This window comes from Chrysemys picta, chromosome 4 (assembly GCF_011386835.1).
Source record: "Chrysemys picta bellii isolate R12L10 chromosome 4, ASM1138683v2, whole genome shotgun sequence".
In the NCBI taxonomy this organism is placed as follows: Eukaryota; Metazoa; Chordata; order Testudines; family Emydidae; genus Chrysemys; species Chrysemys picta.
Window position 1 is genome coordinate 128,941,488 of NC_088794.1, and position 20,010 is coordinate 128,961,497.

The following is a 20,010-nucleotide window of genomic DNA, read 5'->3' on the forward strand; positions in this document are numbered from 1 at the left end:
ATTCTCTCTTCTTCTTCCCCCCTTCTCTCCCCCTCCCCTCCCCCCAGGAGTTCAGTCACAAACCTGCAGGGCTCAAGTAGTGTTTCTATTTTTTGCAGTTTTTCAAAATCCTTATGTCGGCACTGATAGATTGTGCTTTTGAAGAGCTAATGTGGATGTGATAGCGGCTTTATTGCAAAGCAGGCGCTGAATCATAGCCAATGTGGAGTTCCACCTGGTTGAAATACCTTGTACAAGAGGCTCTTGTTTCTGTCCATTTGTAGCTTGTTGTATTCCTAGCTCTGTACTGTTATCTGGACTGTGTTTGAAATGGCCTACAAGTTTTCTACATTTTACCACGTTCTCAAAACCACCATCACTGAGCGCCACTGTAATGGATCGCTGCAGACTGTGATCAATGCATATCATGTGTTCAAAAGGCAAGCGTCTGGCTGCTGCTACCGTTTTACGTGCACTGTCAGTACTAATTGTTACCTTTCCTTGAATATTCCATTCTTTCGCAACATCCATGAAACGCTCTGCACATGCTTCAGCATGATGTCTCTCTTCAGTATGAGTTACTGTTACAGCAAACAACTGCTGTGTCCAGGCAGCATCAATAAGGTGTGCCATGACATCAAGATAGTTATGATTACTCAAGGATGTCCGGTGATCACCAGTCAAAGCAACACCCAGTGCATTTTTCAGAAGCTCCAACTTTGTAGTCTTCTCGTTTTCATACAAGTCATTTATTTGTGATGCAATGGTTCCTCAGGAGGGCAAAGTGTATGACTGATTGGAAGATGCAATTTGAATAATATCTTTTAGCCCTCTGATATTTACAATGTTGAGTGGTCTGCAGTCCATAGCTATCCACTTTGCAATAATATTGGTTAAGGTGTTGTACTTTGTTTGATCCATGGGCTTGTAGCAATCCTGAAACTCTGTAATTGTACTGTCATGGTTGGCTGGATTCATTTGCTGGTGGTGTGTTATCTGTAGCACAAGATCCGGAAGCAAAAGCATGCTTAGAACCATAGATGGTACTGCAGACTTGAAGTGCTTCTATGGTATTGGGACTCAGCCGTGCGATACCTACAGATAAGTCTTTTTAGACAAAAAACCATCTGGAAGTATTTTAAACATAAACTTCCCATTCAAAAGACCTGAACTGTTGCTGTTTGCTCCATTAACTTTTTCTGATATATCGCTCCAGATCATGAAAACACAGTAGAACTGTATCAGTGTCTGGAATAATTCAATAAATTCTTCTATATAATCAATAAATTTGTGTCCTGTTCAAAAGAGTCCTTGCCATGGATATGGAAAGATTTTACATCAGGGTTAACATTCAGTAGGGGAGTGAATTGTGCCAGGAGGCTTTTTTTTTCTCTCTCTCTCTCACTGCTGCTGGGTTAGCCTTTTGTATGTGTCTTTAGAGGAGCCTTGGCTTTTTGAAGGGGTAAGATTTTTTTTTTTTTTTAATCTCAGAAAGTTAGTACTCTGGAGATGAGAGGGTGTGAGTTATGCAGGAGAAAGGTGAATTCTTGATGCTGCTTCGGTTGGGTTGGGTTGGGTTTGGTTTCTGAGCTCACCAGGTTCACCTCCTATCCAAAGAGAGTTTCATCTTAGAAATTTCATTCAGTGTTGGAGGAGGATAGGGGAGGGGGGAAGTAACCAAAGACTTGTGCAGGAGGAGGGTCTGGGAGGACAGGGGGTCACAACGGGGAAGAGCTCACAAAATAACTTGTGCAGGAGGAGGCTGAGGGAGCATCTTGCTGCTGCTGCTTCTGGAAAGGTAGCTTCTGGTACTGGGCTCACCTCCTTTTACTGAGCTAGGTGGGCTCCCTTCAGCTGAGTGAGCCCTTGTTTGTAAGGAAGGGTTGATTTTTACCTCAGGGACTCATCATACTACAGGGAAGGAGAGGCTGGTGCAGGGAGGCTGAGCTCGCCAGGCCCATGTTCTCTATGAGGTACCCCTGGAGTGAGCGGCCGGCTACGGGCAATGGGGCACGACTCGGGGGTTGGTCCCACAAGTGAGGAGCTGGCCAGGCACAACAGGGTGACAATATGTCCCGTTTTGGCCAGGACAGTTCTCTTTCTCAGCTCTGTCCCGGCCATCCCTACTTTTTCACCAAAACTCTGCATTTGTCCTGGCTGCAAGGCAGAGCAGAGAGTGACAGCTTCTGCACGGGGGCCAGCTGAAGGCAGCACTGCCCGCCAACAGGAAAGCAGAGAAATTTGCTGCTGGTAGTCAGTGCTGGCTTCAGAGCTGACCCCTGCATAGCACAGGGCTGGCCTGGGGGAGGGAGGGAATCATCCTCAGCCAGAGGAGGTGCAGAGCTGGGGAGGCGGGGATTCAGCCCCAACTGCAGGCGGCACAGAGCTCAGCAGACATGGGGGTGAGGGTCAGCCCCAGCTGCGGGCGGCATGAGGCTCAGGAGGGGGGTGAGCTCCCAAACTTGGAGAGGCGAGGTCAGCCCCAGCTGCAGGTGGGGGTGGGGTCAGGTTCCGGGGCATGGGGCTCGAGAGTGGAGGTCAGCCCCACCCCAAGCTCTGGACGGCACAGGGCTGGCGTGGGGAAGACCCCACCATGGGCAGTGCGGCGCTCGGGGGCGGGGAGGCTCAGGCTCAACCTCAGCCCCAGGCAGCTTCAGATGGCATGGGGCTCAGGAGGGGGGTGAGTTCCCAAACTTGGAGAGGCGGGGTCATCCCCAGCTGCGGGCGGCACAGGGGTGGGGTGTCCAGGCGGCACAAGGCAGAGCTTGGGATGGGGGGGTGGCGTTCAACCCCAGATGCGGGTGGCAAAGGGTTGGTGGAGGCATGGGCCAGGTGCCTGGGGCGAGCTCTGCAACTGTGGGGGTGGCTCAGGTGAGTCCCTGGCCGTCCTGTTTTTACTTTTAAAAAATACTTCTTTACTGGAGCCAGCATGAAAACCATGTCTTTCTGTAGCCTCTTCTCTTTCTGCCCACCCTCTGGTGGTGGCTTGCGTTACTGCGCCTGACCTGAGGTAGGTTCTTCAGAACAGCTGATGCTGCCCCCCCATTGTCTGCGATTAATGCGCGTTAAAAAGATTAACGTGTTATTTATGCTGTGCGTTAATCATACGCGTTGATGGCAGTTAACTGACAGCCCTAGAAATTACCTGTTCAAAGTAGTTACTAACATCCTCTTGAAACAGGGCTGAAAATGGTCTGACTAATGCTGTAAACGTGACAAAATCATTTTCACTTAAGAAAGCGTATTTGAAATTAGTTTTGCTCTGCCTACACTAAGGCCATGTCCATACTACAAACTTAGGTCAACTCAAGTTATGTCTGCATACAGGCGCCCAGTTAGTACGTCACTTGTGCACATGCATACTTGGCTTCTTTTGTTGGCAGTGCGTGTACTCGCCAGGAATGTTTGTTTTGATGCGGAGTGTAGTGCATCATGGGTAGGTATCCCATTGTGCAACCTGCCATCATCCAGTGCACTGTCCTTTGGGAAAATTTGGCAATGCATGGTAGGGCCAAAATGAATCACCCAAGGGATGACTGGGAGCAAGGGGTCAACTTCCCAGTTTGTAGCTGTGTCCATCCCATAATGTTATCTGTATCTCATAGTTTTGTACCTTTTTTCAAAATCTCACAAACCTGCATGGCCCTCCTCATTGTCCACTGTCTCTGACAGAAGCATAGAGCCTGCACAACTCTTTATTATCATTGTGAGCGTTGCAAGCACAGGGCATATGATCCTTGAGTATTTGCAGAGCTTCAAGAAGAACTGAATCAACGGGGATCATGACATTTCCTTGCGGACAATTGCTATGGGGCATAGTGATGATCAATTCAAGATTGTTGATGGAGTTCGTGGAGCAGCTGTAGTTGGTGGAGCACCATTTCTGGGTCTGAGAAACAAGCACTGGTTGGCGGGATGGCATCATAATGCAGATTTGGGATGAAAAGCAGTGGCTGCAAAACTTTTGGATGCACAAGGCCACGTTCCTAAATCTGTGTACTAAGCTCGCCCCAGCCTCTCAGCACAGGGACATGAAAATGAGAGCTGTACTGACAGTGGAGAAGCGAGTGGTTATCACATTGTGGAAATGTGCAAAGTCAGTTTGCTAATGGTCAGGCAGGAGTCAATTTGGGGTCGGGAAATCCACTGCAAGGCCATTGGGGCAAATGTGAAGAGGCATTAATCACTTCCTACTACGCAGGACTGTTGCTCTGAGCAATGTGCAGGACATAGGAGGATTTACAGCAGTGGAGTTCCCGAACTGTGGTGGGGCAGTAGACAGCACACACCCCTATTTTGGCGCCAGATCACCTTGCCACTGAGTACATCAAGTGAAAGGGCTACGCTTTTATGGTTGTGCGAGCATTGCTTGATCCCTGGGGATGCCTCACTGATGTCAGTGTGGACTGGTCAGGGAAGGTGTATGGTGTGCTCTCATCCTCAAGAATAGGGGACTGTTCAGAAAACTACAAGTGAAGACTTCCTTTCCCAGCTGGTGGATTACCATTGGGAATATTGAAATGCCAGTAGTGATCCTGGGGGACCCAACCTACCCCTGGCTCATGAAACCATATGCTGGCCATCTCGACACCACCAAGGAACAATTCAACTACTGGCTCAGCAAATGAAGAATGACAGCGCAATGTGCTTTTGAAGAGTCGCTGGCGTTGTTTACTCAGAAGATTGGATCTCAGTGAGAAAAATATCCCAATGATTATAGCTGTGTGCTATGTCCTGCATAATATATGTGAAGCTAAGGGGGAGAAGTTGCCATCCAGATGGAGGGCAGTGTGAAGAGGCTGAGGATGTTAGGGAGATTCCCAAACCTGAGCCGGCTTTTGTAGGTGACAAATCTGAGGAACTGTCACAGATTGAAGTGTCACTAGAGGAGGTTTTGGAATTAATTGATAAACTTAACATTAACAAGTCACCGGGACCGGATGGCGTTCACCCAAGAGTTCTGAAAGAACTCAAGTGTGAAATTGCGGAACTATTAACTAAGGTTTGTAAACTATTCTTTAAATCGGCTACTGTACCCAACGACTGGAAGATAGCTAATGTAACACCAATATTTAAAAAGGGCTCTAGAGGTGATCCCGGCAATGTTAGACTTACCAGTCTGTAGTCAGTATTGGGCAGATTAGTCGAAACAATAGTAAAGAATAAAATTGTCAGACACATAAAAGAACATAAATTGTTGGGCAAAAGTCAACATGGTTTCTGTAAAGGGAAATCGTGTCTTACTAATCTATTAGAGTTCTTTGAAGGGGTCAACAAACATGTGGACAAGGGGGAATCCAGTGGACATAGTGTACTTAGATTTCCAGAAAGCCTTTGACAAGGTCCCTCACCAAAGGCTCTTACATAAATTAAGTTGTCATGGGATAAAAGGGAAGGTCCTTTCATGGGTTGAGAACTGGTTAAAAGACAGGGAACAAAGGGTAGGAATTAATGGTAAATTCTCAGAATGGAGAGGGGTAACTAGTGGTGTTCCCAAGGGTCAGTCCTAGGACCAATCCTATTCAACTTATTCATAAATGATCTGGAGAAAGGAGTAAAAAGTGAGGTGGCAAAGTTTGCAGATGATACTAAACTGCTCAAGATAGTTAAGACCAAAGCAGACTGTGAAGAACTCCAAAAAGATCTCACAAAACTAAGTGATTGGGCAACAAAATGGCAAATGAAATTTAATGTGGATAAATGTAAAGTAATGCACATTGGAAAAAATAACCCCAACTATACATACAATATGATGGGGGCTAATTTAGCTACAACAAATCAGGGAAAAGATCTTGGCGTTATTGTGGATAGTTCTCTGAAGACGTCCATGCAGTCAAAAGAGTCAGTCAAAAAAGCAAACTGAGTGTTAGGAATCATAAAAAAGGGGATAGAGAATAAGATGGAGAATATATTATTGCCCTTATATAAATCAATGGTATGCCCACATCTTGAATACTGCATACAGCTGTGGTCTCCTCATCTCAAAAAAGATATACTGGCACTAGAAAAGGTTCAGAGAAGGGCAACTAAAATCATTAGGGGTTTGGAACGGGTCCCATATGAGGAGAGATTAGAGGCCTAGGACTTTTCAGCTTGGAAAAGAGGAGACTAAGGGGGGGATATGATAGAGGTATATAAAATTGAGTGATTCGGAGAAAGTAGATAATGAAAAGTTATTTATTTGTTTCTATAATACAAGAACTAGGGGCCACCAAATGAAATTAATGGGCAGCAGGTTTAAAACAAATAAAAGGAAGTTCTTCTTCACACAGCGCACAGTCAACTTGTGGAACTCCTTACCTGAGTAGGTTGTGAAGGCTAGGACTATAACAGCGTTTAAAAGAGAACTGGATAAATTCATGGAGGTTAAGTCCATTAATGGCTATTAGCCAGGACGGATAAGGAATGGTGTCCCTAGCCTCTGTTTGTCAGAGGGTGGAGATGGATGGCAGGAGAGAGAGATCACTTGATCATTACCTGTTAGGTTCACTCCCTCTGGGGCACCTGACATTGGCCACTGTTGGTAGACAGGATACTGGGCTAGATGGACCTTTGGTCTGACCCAGTATGGCCGTTCTTATGTTCTTATGCTGCCTGCTGAATTTGAACAGCCGGATACAAGGACTATTATAAGAGCTTAGTGCAGCACTATATGGCTCATGGAGGCTTTGAAAGACCATTTTAACAGTGAGAGAGTAGTGTGTGGTATATTCTACCTGGCCCCTGCCCTTTTGTGGCCTTGTACGAATTGTGTGGTGGTTGCTGTACATGTAGGAATGTAACATTATCAGTGCACCTATTTGTTTTGTTTGTGAATGATCTTCTGAGTTGTATGACACTGTGCAGATAATTGATTTCTTTCAGAACTGCTGAGCTCTCAGTAGCGTATGCTGTGAACTAATAAAGATTATTAATAGAATTTTATTTCCTAACAAAATCGTTGCCAAAAAAACCCATGCAATTTTAAAACAAATACATTAAAAACTTAATAAAGCTCAGTGAATTGAGAACAGCCAGATTTCTTCAAGTGATGGTCCCTATATGTATTCCAAACGTAGTTGTACATGCACCAGAGCCAGAAGGTTTTCCCTACCAGTGTCCGTTGACCCACACATACGTCGTGCATCTCCTCGTGTTCACAGTCGAGGGCATAATAGGCCATGCAAGTTGACACCTCTCCAATTCTTTATTACTGCTGCATGGCCTGAGTCAGAAGCCCTGTTCCTTTGCGCTCTTAGTTTTCACTAAGAGAGTGACTTCTTCTGTTGTATATAGTTGTTCATAGTTCTTTGCAGTTCTTCTCGTAGTTAGTAGTTGTAGCGTTGGTAGTAGTTAGTGGTAAATTAGCTAGTCATCCCTGTTCAGAGACCGCCCCTTCCCTTGGGGATTATGCCTCTGTCCCAGGGTTCAAGAACTCTGTATCCTGCCTGCTCTCCTTCTCTGAGCAACAAACACCAGAGGGGTGTCTGTTGCCTCAGCGAGACTCAGATCATGGCACGGTGTTCGATCTGCAAGTTGTTTCTGCTTCGGACCTGAGAAGTCAAGATCGCCACTGAACTTATGAAAGGGAAAGAATTCATGTCCACTACAGCTATATATACACCAACCAAGGCTTTCATGTGTCTGTATATATGAAGCTTTTATGTCTTTAATGTCCCGCGGGGTGGAGTGGTAAGAGTAGTTCTGCAAACTATGTTGCCACATGGAATGCTGGGGGGAAGGGGTTATTGGGATTTTCTTATATTGAGTTCTCAATGGGTTGCAGGGGGAGGCAAGCTCAGGACTGTTGAACCTGCAGGTTCACCAGTGTCTATAGCATCTGTTTGCTGCCTGAGAAGCCCCATTATGTCCTGGTGCATCTTCTCCTTTTCCTGCTGGGACTCTTGGACCTTTCTCCTCTCCACTTGTTCCTTCTCCAGGCTATCCTCAGTGTTCATTCTCCAGGTCCTGTGTTCATTGTCCCTTGCAGTACTGGCTTGCAGGATCTCATTGAACATGTCATCCTGAATCCCCTTCTTTCGCCGCCTCTTCCGTATCTGGTTCAGGAGTTCCACAGGTGTGGAGGGGGAGACCCGGAAGGCCACAAAGAGGTACCATTGTTAGTGTATTCACTACAGAAAGCAAAACTTAAGATGCTGAACTCACTCCTCTTGCTTCCCTAAAGTTTTAAGCACTAGATTTTCACTTCTCTTTGGGACTGCGTGTGCATGGCACCCGTCACTGCACTACCCATGATGAGTATGGCTGCCAGAGGTTGGGGAAATGAGGGAATTGCTTGGTTGTATGATTCTAGTAGCAGAAGACAATGACACTGAATACTGGCACCATTTTCCAGAGATGATGGTGATTTTAGCTGATATCTAACTCCTGAGGGTAACAAAGGCAGAGACAGCACAGCTGCTGCTGGTGTCCCGAAGCTTCCCAGGCTTATATGCTGGTAGCCTGTGTACTACAGTAGTGCCTGCTGAAGTTATTACTGAGTGGCGTATGAAAGAGTTCTACCATGGAGCAAGAAATAAGGCAGCCCTCCCTCTAACCCTTTGACAGAGGATTACAGAATACCTCCATGGAAGTTTCATTGAGAACTCTCAGGAGCATTCAAGGACATCCCTGTGTATATAAACAAACTGCCCTACATGGCATGCCCCTCCACCAACTCTACAGGGGAATGAAAAAGCTGGTAGCAATTCTCCCCCTCTTGGTTGAACTACTACTTCTAGCATAAGGAAATGAATAAATAGTCAAAATACTATGCTCTGCTACTTTGGGGGTGCCATCCATATAATTTAATATTTATCTACATACTCTTACCTAAGATGCCTTCCATGCCTTGGGCTTACCTGTGCTTGACTGGGTGGTCTGTGATGGTCTGTCAGAATCTGGCTTGCTGCACCGCTGGAGCCCCCAGTCACCTGTTCCCCATAAACCTCTTCCTTGTCCACTATCGTACCTTCCTCACTATTCACAGTAGGGGCTTGTGACTCGGGCTTCTTGGAGATCTCCACGGTGCTGTGGGTGGGTGGAATCTCTTCAGAGTATGGCATGCAGCTCTTTGTAAAAGCAGCAGGTCTGCAGCTTGGCACCAGCTTGTTGATCTCCCTAGCCACCTGGTATGCCTGCCACAGCTCCTTCTATGTTGCACTGCAGCTGGTCACTGTCATACTTCTTCTCTTGCATCCCCTGAGCAATCTGCTCTTCGATGTCAACATTTCTATGGCTGTTTCACAGCCTCTTCTCCCCACAGGCCCAGGAGATCCAATAACTCCTGTCTACCCCAGGCAGGGCCATGTCAGAAGTGCGTAACCAGCATGGTCAGCTAGGCAGTTGCACAAACAGTGGAGAGCTGCTAGGTGTGCAAGTAGGGAAAGGAATTTCAAAAATTTGCAGGTTTTTAAAGGGGAGGGAACTTCTGATCTCCATGACTCCTTGGGCAGTGGAGTTCACAATGGTGACCAGAGCAGTTAGTGCGGGTCATTGTGGGACAGTTTGGGCCAACATAACGAATGCTGGGTCGACGTAACGAATGCTGTGTCTAGACTCACCCTGTGTTGACCTAAATACATTGACTCTATGCCACTCGGGGAGGTGGTGATACTGTGTTGGTGTAAGGGTCAGTACAGCGGTGGGAGACTAATGCAGACATATGCACAACTAGGTTGATGTAAGCTACCTTGCATCAACCTAACTGTGTAGTGTAAACCAGACCTAATAGTTAAACCGTGTTCAGTGCTGGTTTTAGGGGACTTACTGTTGACAAACTTTTCTACCAGTGGGTTAATTTCCAAGTGTAAACAAAGTTTATACAACTGAGTCGGGCCCTACCAAATTCACAGTCCATTTTGGTCAATTTCTCGGTCATAGGATTTTGAAAATTTCATGATTTCAGTTATTTAAATCTGAAATTTTATGGTGTAACTGTAGGGGTCCTGACCCAAAAAAAGGAGTTGTAGGGGGATTGCAAAGATATCCTAGGAGGGGTGGTGGTACTGCTACCCTTACTTCTGTCTGTGCTGCTGGTGGCGGCGCTGAGCAGCTGGAGAGGAAGCTGCTGGCTGGGAACCAGCTCTGAAGGCAGCGCCACCACCAGCAGCCGCGCAGATGGATGGCATAATATGGTATTGCTGCCTGCAGAGTTGGGCCCTCAGTCAGCAGCCGCCACTCCCTAGCTGCCCAACTCTGAAGGCTGCAGTGCAGAAGGGTGGCATGGTATGGTATTGCCACCCTTACTTTTGTGCTGCTGCTGGCAGGGTACTTCCTTCAGAGCTGGGTGCCCAGCCAACAGCCATTGCTCTCCAGCCACGTAGCTCTGAAGGCAGCACAGAAGTAAGGGTAGGGATACTGTGACACCTCCCTCTCCCCCCCCCCCCCCGGCAACTCCCTTTTGGGTCAGGACCCCCAATTTGAGAAATGCTGGTCTCCCCTGTGAAATCTGTATAGTATAGGGTAAAAGCAGACAAAACACCTGATTTCACAGTGGGAGACCAGATTTCATGGTCTGTGATGCGTTTTTCATAGCCGTGAATTTGGTAGGGCCCTAAATATGAGCCACAACTTTCAAACCTGGATTCCTAAAATTTTGCTCCTAAATTCCTTTGAAATCAATTGGATCTGACCTTGCTGTGAACCAGTCCTTATCAGTCTGCCAGTGTCTCTTTCTAGATTTCATACTTGACAAAGTAAAGAGGCTTCTTGAAGTGATGGGGAGCCTTCTAAGACTAGTTCAGTTTACAAATTTCCAGGCTATCCAAATGTATTACACTTTATAGTCAACCCTCAGGGATATTTCAGAACCTTAAAGATCAAAGCATTCTACAGTATTCAAAGAATTCAATACAGCATATTTAATAAATTTCTATCACAAATTTGGATGTGGAAACATCATTGAAAATGTGACTTATCTCGTGCATTGGTCAATTTGTATCTGTATTGCTCTTTTAATTTGTCTTTTAGGTCTGATGTCCAGTTTGGAAGAGCAGTCCCTGCATTCTTTTGTTAAATAGTTTAGACCCATATCATTTGAGGATTGTAATGACTAATCACTCTACCAAGAGTGGGAGAATATATATAAGCAGTGCTTGAAAAGAGGTTACTTAGGGCATGTGTACACTATACAGCCATATCACTGCAGCACGTATAGTGAAGACGTTCTATGCCAACGGGAGAGCTCTCTCATAAGCCTTAAAAACCACCCCGGTGAGTGGCAGAAAATGTGCGCTTTTCTGCACCCAACCAAAGAGAGCGAGAATTTTGTTTTTCTCCGACACCTGCATGATTTGTGTCACTCTGGGGGGTGGAATATTCATATCCCCGAGCGACATAAATTTTGCCAACGTAAGTGGTAGTGTAGATGTAGCCTTACTTGTGACTGTAGTTCTTTGAATAGATTGCAGATAGACCCATGACAGCACCTTCCTTCTCTGGAATTTAAGCTCTTTAAACATTAATGGGGAAAAAAATGAGAACAGTTGGACCCAAGGTCCTTTATGTACCTCTACTTCGATGTGTGGATCCACACAAGTGCATGCATTGCTCCTACCAGTTGCCCTTTGCTAGAGGATTCTGAGCTTACATGCCAAAGCATGTAGTGAAAATCTTAAGTGAAAAACTGTGTAGGCAAACTACAATTAAAGGCAAGTAAGTCTGAAGTCTTTTGTGTAAACAGACTAAACTTGAAACTGAAAAAACAAATCTTAGTGTTTTGTATTAGCATTATACCTTTTAAAATATGGTTAATGACGCTGATTAGTAGGTACACCGCTATCTCGTTATAATACCACTCGATATAACACGAATTCAGATATAACACGGTAAAGCAGTGCTCCGGGGGGTGCGGGGCTGTGCACTCCAATGGATCAAATCAAGTTCAATATAACGCGTTGTCACCTATAACGCGGTAAGAATTTTTGGCTCCTGAGGACAGCGTTATATCGAGGTAGAGGTGTAGTATGAAATTGACCTTTTTGTTTACTGTTATGGTTTAGTCGGAGTTCTGAATAGTTGGATCTCTGGGTACTTTAATCTTATTTCATGCCAGTTGAGCTAAAATGTAACCAACCACATTATCAAATTTTGCAGCAGTGTTACAAATCACATCATCTGAGTTTTAGATTAAGTAACTTAAATTCGTTCTTCCAATATTACATTATTCTTTTTATAATACTTTTCAGGGAAGAATTTCGTACAATGTGGGTGATTGGTTTAGTGTTTAAGAAGACAGAAAATTCTGAAAATCTGAGTGTCGATCTTACATACGACATCCAGTCTTTCACTGACACAGGTAAGCTTGGCTTCTCTAAAAGCTTGAAATTAATTCATTTGTGCTGAATATATGATTATGTAGCCTTTGTTTCAAAATATTCTGCCATGGGTCTAGATGGAAGGATATAATATTGGTGTTTTTCTTGCTTATTGGATGTATAGAAAATTAGTAGCAGAACTTTTGTATGAATGGCTTCAGTATGTTAATTCTGGAGACATTTGGCAGGACAATCAACTAGGCACCTTTACATTTGGGACATAACTGACCAATTTGGTCATAAGAATTTTACATTTTTCAGAAACTGTACCTCATTTAAGGCATAATTTGCAACATACTTTTCACTGAAAAAGGTAAAACTTTTATTAAATACCTATAACTTTTTTAATGTTTCTTATTCAACATAGTAAATTACATGGCCTTAAGCGATAGTATAAACATTTATACTTTATCAACACATGTGACCTGAGTATGTTACAATCTAATGGAAAAAGTATGTTTCAGGCTTGGTCTACACTAAACCCCCAAATCGAACTAAGGTAGGCAACTTCAGCTACGTGAATAACGTAGCTGAAGTCGACGTACCTTAGTTCGAACTTACCGCCGTCCAGACCCGGCAGGCAGGCTGCCCCGTCGACTCCGCGTACTCCTCGCGGCGAGCACGATTACCGGAGTCAACGGGTGTGACGGAGCAGGGAGCAGGGCAGATTTGACCTGGGAATGTTGCAGGGGGGTTGCAGTGGGGATGTGGGACTTCCCTTGAAGGAAGCTACCTGAGCTGTAACCTGAGCCAGGAAGGGGGGGGGGGGGGGGGAGAATTAACACCTTCTGCCCGGGAGACTGAACAAAGGAGAGGAGGAGCTGGGGGGAGGGGGAAGAGAGGAGCTGCAGGAGGAGTTTTGAGTTTTAGTTTCAGGTTGGGCTGGGTGGTGCAACACAGGGAACCCCAAGCTGGGGTCTAAGCTCCCTGAACTTCCCAGAGGGACCTAATTGAGGGGGTCTGGTCGTACCTACACGCTCTGCTTGAGACTGTGTTCCTGTCCTTGAATAAACCTTCTGCTTTACTGGCTGGTTGAGAGTCGCAGTGAATCTCAGGAAGAGGGGTGCAGGGCCCTGACTCCCCCACACTCCGCAACAACGGGGAGCACTTCTGAGTTCGATTTAGCGCGTCCAGACTAGACGCGATAAATCGAACCCAGAAGTTCGATTGCCTGCCGCCGAACCAGCGCGGTAAGTATAGACAAGCCCTCAGTCTAAATCTTTTTCCGTGTTTATATCTGTTACTGAAAACAGATTAATAGTAGAACCTAGGCAATATACCTTGTGCATTGCTGCGGTTAATCCAATATGTTGGAGCTCATACTAACTAGTAAGTTTAATTCATTCCTAGTGTTGTATGACTATATTCAGAGATGTTACACAACACAAATAAACAAGACATGCTAACTTCACAATCTATTTAAAATACTTTTAACAAACCAAAAAGGACAACATTGGTGGAAATTTGCAACATAACATCTGGAGAGTAAAATTAAGAATATGGCAGTGTTCTGTGGAAGACTGATTAGATGTATTGACAGTGTTATTTTGAAGCAATATGACAAAGATTTAAGTATAGTTTCACAACTTCCATGGTGTGTGCGATAAAGCATTTCTTAACAAACTTCTGTCTATGGGTTCCCAAGTTGAGGCTTATTTAGTGAATACTATGAGTTTGGCATACAGTAATATAGTTTCAGTGAGTGTTAAATATAAAATGTGGAAAAATATCTTAAACTGGACTAAAATAATGTAATGAAGTTGTCTTAAATGTGGGAGGGAGAGAAGCCACACACCCCAATATGAAATGTAAGATTCAGCCATTTGTAAATGTACCTCTGGATGTTTCTCCCAGTCCAACATAAAAATGTTTAAAATCTCTAGTTTAAACATTAAACTAGTTTGATTTGAGATATTTGTGTAATGACTTGCGTTCTGTAATCCCTTAATTACTCTTCCCTTTGTTTCCCTGTCCTTCCTCCTTTTAAAAAAAAAATGAGCAATTTTATTTAGATTTCATACATTTTTTGAAGGGAGTTGTTTGAAAATCTTGGTGCTTCTATGTGCAGGTAACATCTGTTCTCAATCAAAAGGAAATTACTTTTGCTCTCCCAAACCAGTGAATATAACCTACTTGATTAAAGATAGCGAATGCTACACTTGTTTGATTTGACTAGAGAATGTAGACAGGCTGATTAGCACTCTTCCTACTTTGAGTTTTTAATTTTCTTGCTTTACAATCTAAAAACTAATCTAAAAGCTCTGCCCTCAACTGGAATGGCAAACATACTCTTTACAAATAGATCCTAAATTCTTATCGCTATGAAAACAGCATTCAAGACTTACATTTCTGAATGTTCTCTGAATATCTCAGGTGTCAAACATGGAGGTCTATATGTAGAATTTATAGACTATATCCAAATCAAAACTTTTAGTTAGCATTTTAACAAATATCTCCAAAAATGTTCCTTTCCTAGGTATGGGGATTTTTAACCAGATGTTAATCTGGAAATGAACAGCAAAGAGAGACATCCAGCTCCCCATTGCTGTATAACCTTTCTGTGCTTACTTTCAGTACTCATCCCACCTGACATACACTACCAATTTCAGCTTTGAATTTATTCCTTTCTTATTATCTGTTGGTAATATGCTATTGGGTGTATATTGATTTTATGTAACTTTTACATTATTTTTGATAGGAATACAGACTAAAGATACATTCTTCTTCGAGCGTTTACTCATGTTGATTCCATTCTAGGTGCATGTGCACCCACATGCACAGTTGTCAGAGACTTTTGCCTTAACAGTATCCGTAGGGTTGGCTGTGGCACCCCCTTTTGTGCCGCACTCATGCGTCAGTATATCAGGCACCACCGGCCCTAAGCCCTCTCTCAGTTCCTTCTTACTGCGCGTGGTGGTTGGTCGGCGCATCTCTCTCCCTTGCATCACAAGTGGTCAGTGGTTTCTTTCCTGTTCGAACTTGGTGTTCCATCTGTAAATAGTTTTGTTTTATTGTAGATTAGTTAGTAAGTAGCTGTTAAGTACTGTAGTTAGTCAGTTAGGGTTCCAGCAGGGACTTTGCCCCAGGCAGGACATGCCCTGGTCGCGAGTTTTAAGCCCTGCGCTGACTGTAATAGGCCTATGCCTGTTAGTGACCCGCATGGTAGCTGTCTGAAGTGCCTGGGGGAATCCCACGTTAAGTGTCGCATCTGTAAGAACTTTCGTCCCAGGACACAGAAGGAACATGACATTTACTTGAGGGCCCTCCTCATGGAGGCTGTTCTTCGGCCAGCCTCGGAGCCAGCCTGGCCAGACACAACGCCCAACACTTAGGCCTCAGTGTGTAGCACACCCCCAGCACTAGGCTCTACCCCACACCAATCCCCTTCGCTGATGACCAAGAAGTGGGACCTGGCACCGAGCAAGATGGACCAAGGGGCATTGTACAAAGGATCCTGCCAGGGCCACCTGCCCACGCCAGAGCTGAAAGGGGGCACATCCCCAAGGGGACCTCCTACCCCCCTAAGGGATCCGCCACCGACTTCGGGGAGTGGTAGGGGATCCAGACTGATGTCGGAGTCAACGTCTTCCCAGCGCCCAGAGAGCAAAGGACTCTCCCACTGCAGCCGGCACCGCATCAGCGATGGACCCAGCAAAGGCTCCCTACAAGGGCAAGCCAGCCCTGAAAACCTCCCAGAAGGCGAGTGAGCCCTGCCGGTCTCCGGAGCCGAGGCAGAGCCCTTTGTCACCACATCTCTGGTCTCTGCATTAGCCCAGGTCACCGGTTCACTGCCACAGATCGCCAGCACTGCACTCCCAGTTTCCGCCCTCGCATCAAGTCACGCCCAGAGGGAAGCGCCGGTCGCCATATAGTCGGCACCAGTCAACTTTGCGCAGACCCTCTCCACACCGACAATCACTGTCACCGGACCTCAGGGACACTCCCCAATAGAGTGCCGCTCCCCCTACTCACCTGCCCTGGTCACCGGAGGAGGATTCTTCTGGCATGGAGAGGGAGTCCAGCCCCTCATAAAACAGCACCGTCGAGACTGGGCTCTTGAAGTTGCATCCACCTCAGTGATGCCATCCTCGCAGCAGGGCCAGCGTCCAGCGCAATGGTCTTACTGGAATGCCTGGGGCGCGCCGGTTATGCTGATGCCCCCATCTCTGCCTGAGATGCGGCCAATTCGGTGGTCACCTCAGCAGTGGACATGAGGTGCAGTTCCTGGCTTCAGACCGCAGGCCTATTCCAGGAGATGTAGTCCTCGATACAAGATCTCCTGTTTGATGAAGTTGGGCTGTTTGCAGAACAAATGGGGTGCAAGGTTGCACAGTCTGAAGGACACTTGGGGTTGCATACGTCTGTTAGTGAGGAAGCAATTCTGGCTGCCCCCGCCGCCAAAGCCTTGGCAGCCTCAGCAAGTATCTACTACAAGAAGGGACACTGGTTTTAGTCACCTCTGCCCTTCCTCCTCCCGGTCACCTGCGCAGCCTGGCCCAGCGAGACACCACGGGGACCAGAAGCGGGCGTTTTGAGGGTGCGCTTGAGAGCAACACCCTGGTCACCTCCCCGGATCTGCCCCATCTTTTTCTCAACCACTTCCGTCCCTACCATTCGGCCTAGTCAAGAGTCACCTCGGACCACTGGGTGCTAGAGATTGTCACTGGGCTACACCCTCCAGTTTTCAGCCACCCTCCTTCCCATCCCCCGCCTCTTTCCCATCCCTCTTCAGGGACCCTTCTTATGAGCAACTCCTCATTCAGAAGGTAGACAACCTCCTACAGCTGGGGGCAGTAGAGGAGGTCCCTCAGGAAATGACAGGGTAAGGTTTCTACTCCCATTGTTTCCTGATCCCAAAAGCAAAAGGGGGTCTAAGACCCATTCTGGACCTGTGACGACTTAAGAAGTTGAAGTTTCGCATGGTTTCACTGGCCTCCATCATCCCCTCCTTGGATCCGGGAGACTGGTACGCCACTCTCGACTTGAAAGACGCTTATTTCCATATCTCTATTTTCCAAGGACACAAACAGTTCCTCCATTTTATGGTGGCCAGCGCCATTTCCAGTTCACGGCACTTCCCTTTGGCCTCTCCTCAGTCCAGCAGGTATTTACAAAATGTATGACCCTAGTAGCTACTTACCTGAGGCATCGGGGAGTCCAGGTTTATCCTTATCTTGACGATTGACTTATCAAGGGCAGATGGCAGGATCAAGGGCCGAGCAGCCTAGATCTGGTATGTTCTACCTGCTGCTCCCTAGGCCTGTTAGTGAACAAAAAGAAATTGAGCCTCATACCAGTGCAATGGATAGAGTTCATCAGAGTGGTCCTTGATTCCATGCAGGACAGGGCATTCCTTCTGGAGGCCCGTTTCTGAGCCATGTCAGATGTAACTTCCCATGTAAGGGGCCACCCGCTCACCATTGCCTGCACTTGCCTAAGGTTGCTAGGCCACATTGCTGCCTATACTTATATGGTCCGTCATGCCCAACTCCTACTATACTGGATCCCTAAACTGTTAATTACCATGGCTTCTAATATATATATATTTTTTTTTTTCTGAAGCTGTAGACTCCTTGTCAAAGTGTAATTTGGGAGGGTTTTTAGCTGGACAATAATGTAATATACTCTCAAGCTTAACTCTTTTTTTTAGAATATTTTTTCTTTTGTGGTGTTTCCTTTGTCTTTTGAAGGAGCACCAGAAGTTTAAATTAGGTTTTCATTAAGGTCTGCAGAAGGGGAACCCTCTTCAATACACCAGGTCAAACTTACCGACCCTCTGAGCCACATACAATAATCTTCAGCAGTTCGAGAGTCAGGCGTGCCTGTCAGGGTTCAGAGCTTCAGCTCTACAGCAGGGTGGTGGGGCTAGAGAATTCTGCCCCATGGGAGGCGCCTGAGGACCCCCTCCTCCCCATTGGGCAGAAGCCCCTAGCGTCACCTTCCTGCCGCAGGATAGAAGCCCCAAGCTTCCACTCTCACCCCAAGTCTGGTAGGTGAAGAATGGGGGCGAGGCATGGAGGGCTCTGCGAGCTGCACTTTAACTGTAAAAGAGCCTCATTGGCTACCCTTGCAAACACACACAGTGAGGCTCACTGAAGCAGGGGGCCACTCCTGTAGACTTAAACAAGCCTATGGGAGGATGGGAATTAAATTTGTTTGGCGTGGAAGAGGTAGTTTTATATCCATCTGTAAAATTTTAAGCACTTGAATTTTTTCTTGAATTTTTTCAAACACTTAAATCTCTATTATAGAAAAGACTCTACTAGTATACTGTCCATAACCTTTGCCCCTTCCCCCATTGTCAGACTAGGGAGAATGTCTCCATGCTCTCCTATGCCATGAACTCCTGCTTCTTGACTTTTTTCTCTCTCTCCCGGTTTCCTACCAGTGCTCCCATTCATCAGTCCATCTCCTTTGTCAACACTCCCTACACACCCTCCCAAATAAAACCCCAGACCCCTCTACCTTACACCAGCTCCCTGGTGCTACCAATAGGATTTTTTATAAATATTGCTGTTTGCAGATATTTATACTTTTTTAAACATCGCTCTATATGTTTGTATAAACTTTTATCAATCAACCATTAGCTGCCATCCCCTTCCTCCCCCACCCCACCCCACCCCCGAAAAAAAAATTAAATGGCACTCAACAAAGCAAACAAAACAAATCTGGAGTTCGGAAGTAAAAACATTTTGCAGATATGAGCCACCACAAAAAAAACATTTTAAAAGTAAATGGACAATTTGGAAACATCATATCACCTGTGGGCACACACCTTTCACAAAACAATCACTTTATATCTGATCTTTCAGTCCTCATCTCAAAGGAAACCTGCACAACACCTTCAAAAGATGAAGTTGGGTGCTTAAATTTATAACTTCGCTAGACACTAAAAATCATGGTCTTAATAAAGACATAGGATTAATGTCTTACTACAACAATCCTTAACCCACCTAACTTCCGTTTTTTGTTCGATGACTATAGAGGTGTTAACTGGCCACTTCAGTGGTCTGTTACAGTATGTGTAAACTACTTACTGGAAAACAATCTGTTCCACCTAGCATTTATCTGACTCGCTGAGTACCTTTCCCAAACATGAAGAGCTCTGTGTAGCTTGAAAGCTTGTCTCTTTCCCCAGTAGAAATTGGTCCAATAAAAGGTATTGCTTCACCCACCTTCTCTTTCTAATATCCTGTGGCCAACATGGGTACAACAAAACTGCAAACAACAATGGAGGATATCCTATTTTGCCATCTGAAATAGCAACTCCACAACATGAAGAGAAAGGAGGAAAAACTTACCAGCGACATCTGCTTCCTGAGCAAATGCAAGAAATAAAACATCCCCAGAATACTCTCGCTCTATAACTTTCTGACCACTACATAAAACTCCATACATGCCAAACAGCTCTGAAGGAGGATTTCAGAAAAACCGAGGAACTATTTTCTGTACCTCAAGTTCTCAAAAAGGGAGCCACAAAGTCCCACACACCGGAAGGAAAAAATCAGGAAACCTACCTGGAGATCATTCAAGAAACCCAAAACAACTATTTTAAAAACAAACAAAACAAAAAAATCTGACAGCCATTCAATCCAGAATCAAAAAGTGGAACTAACTACCACAATCCCCAGGAGAAACCATTTCACAAGGACCTTACCACATGGACACTACGCACACCCCAGCATCATCAATTTGTCAAGACTACTCTTAACCAGAGCTGAATTATCTGTACGGT

General features: G+C 45.5%; 1 protein-coding gene across 8 annotated transcripts in view; it reads left to right on the forward strand.

Annotated features, from left to right (window-relative positions):
* The window catches only part of PAPOLA (poly(A) polymerase alpha), an 82,761-nt gene that overhangs the window by 43,981 nt on the left and 18,770 nt on the right, over positions 1-20,010 (forward strand). For all 8 annotated transcript variants that reach the window (XM_065593568.1, XM_065593566.1, XM_005307015.5 and 5 more), the window contains one exon: positions 12,147-12,256. In XM_065593568.1, the coding sequence (XP_065449640.1) occupies positions 12,147-12,256 (110 nt within the window). The remainder of the gene's footprint in view (positions 1-12,146; positions 12,257-20,010) is intronic.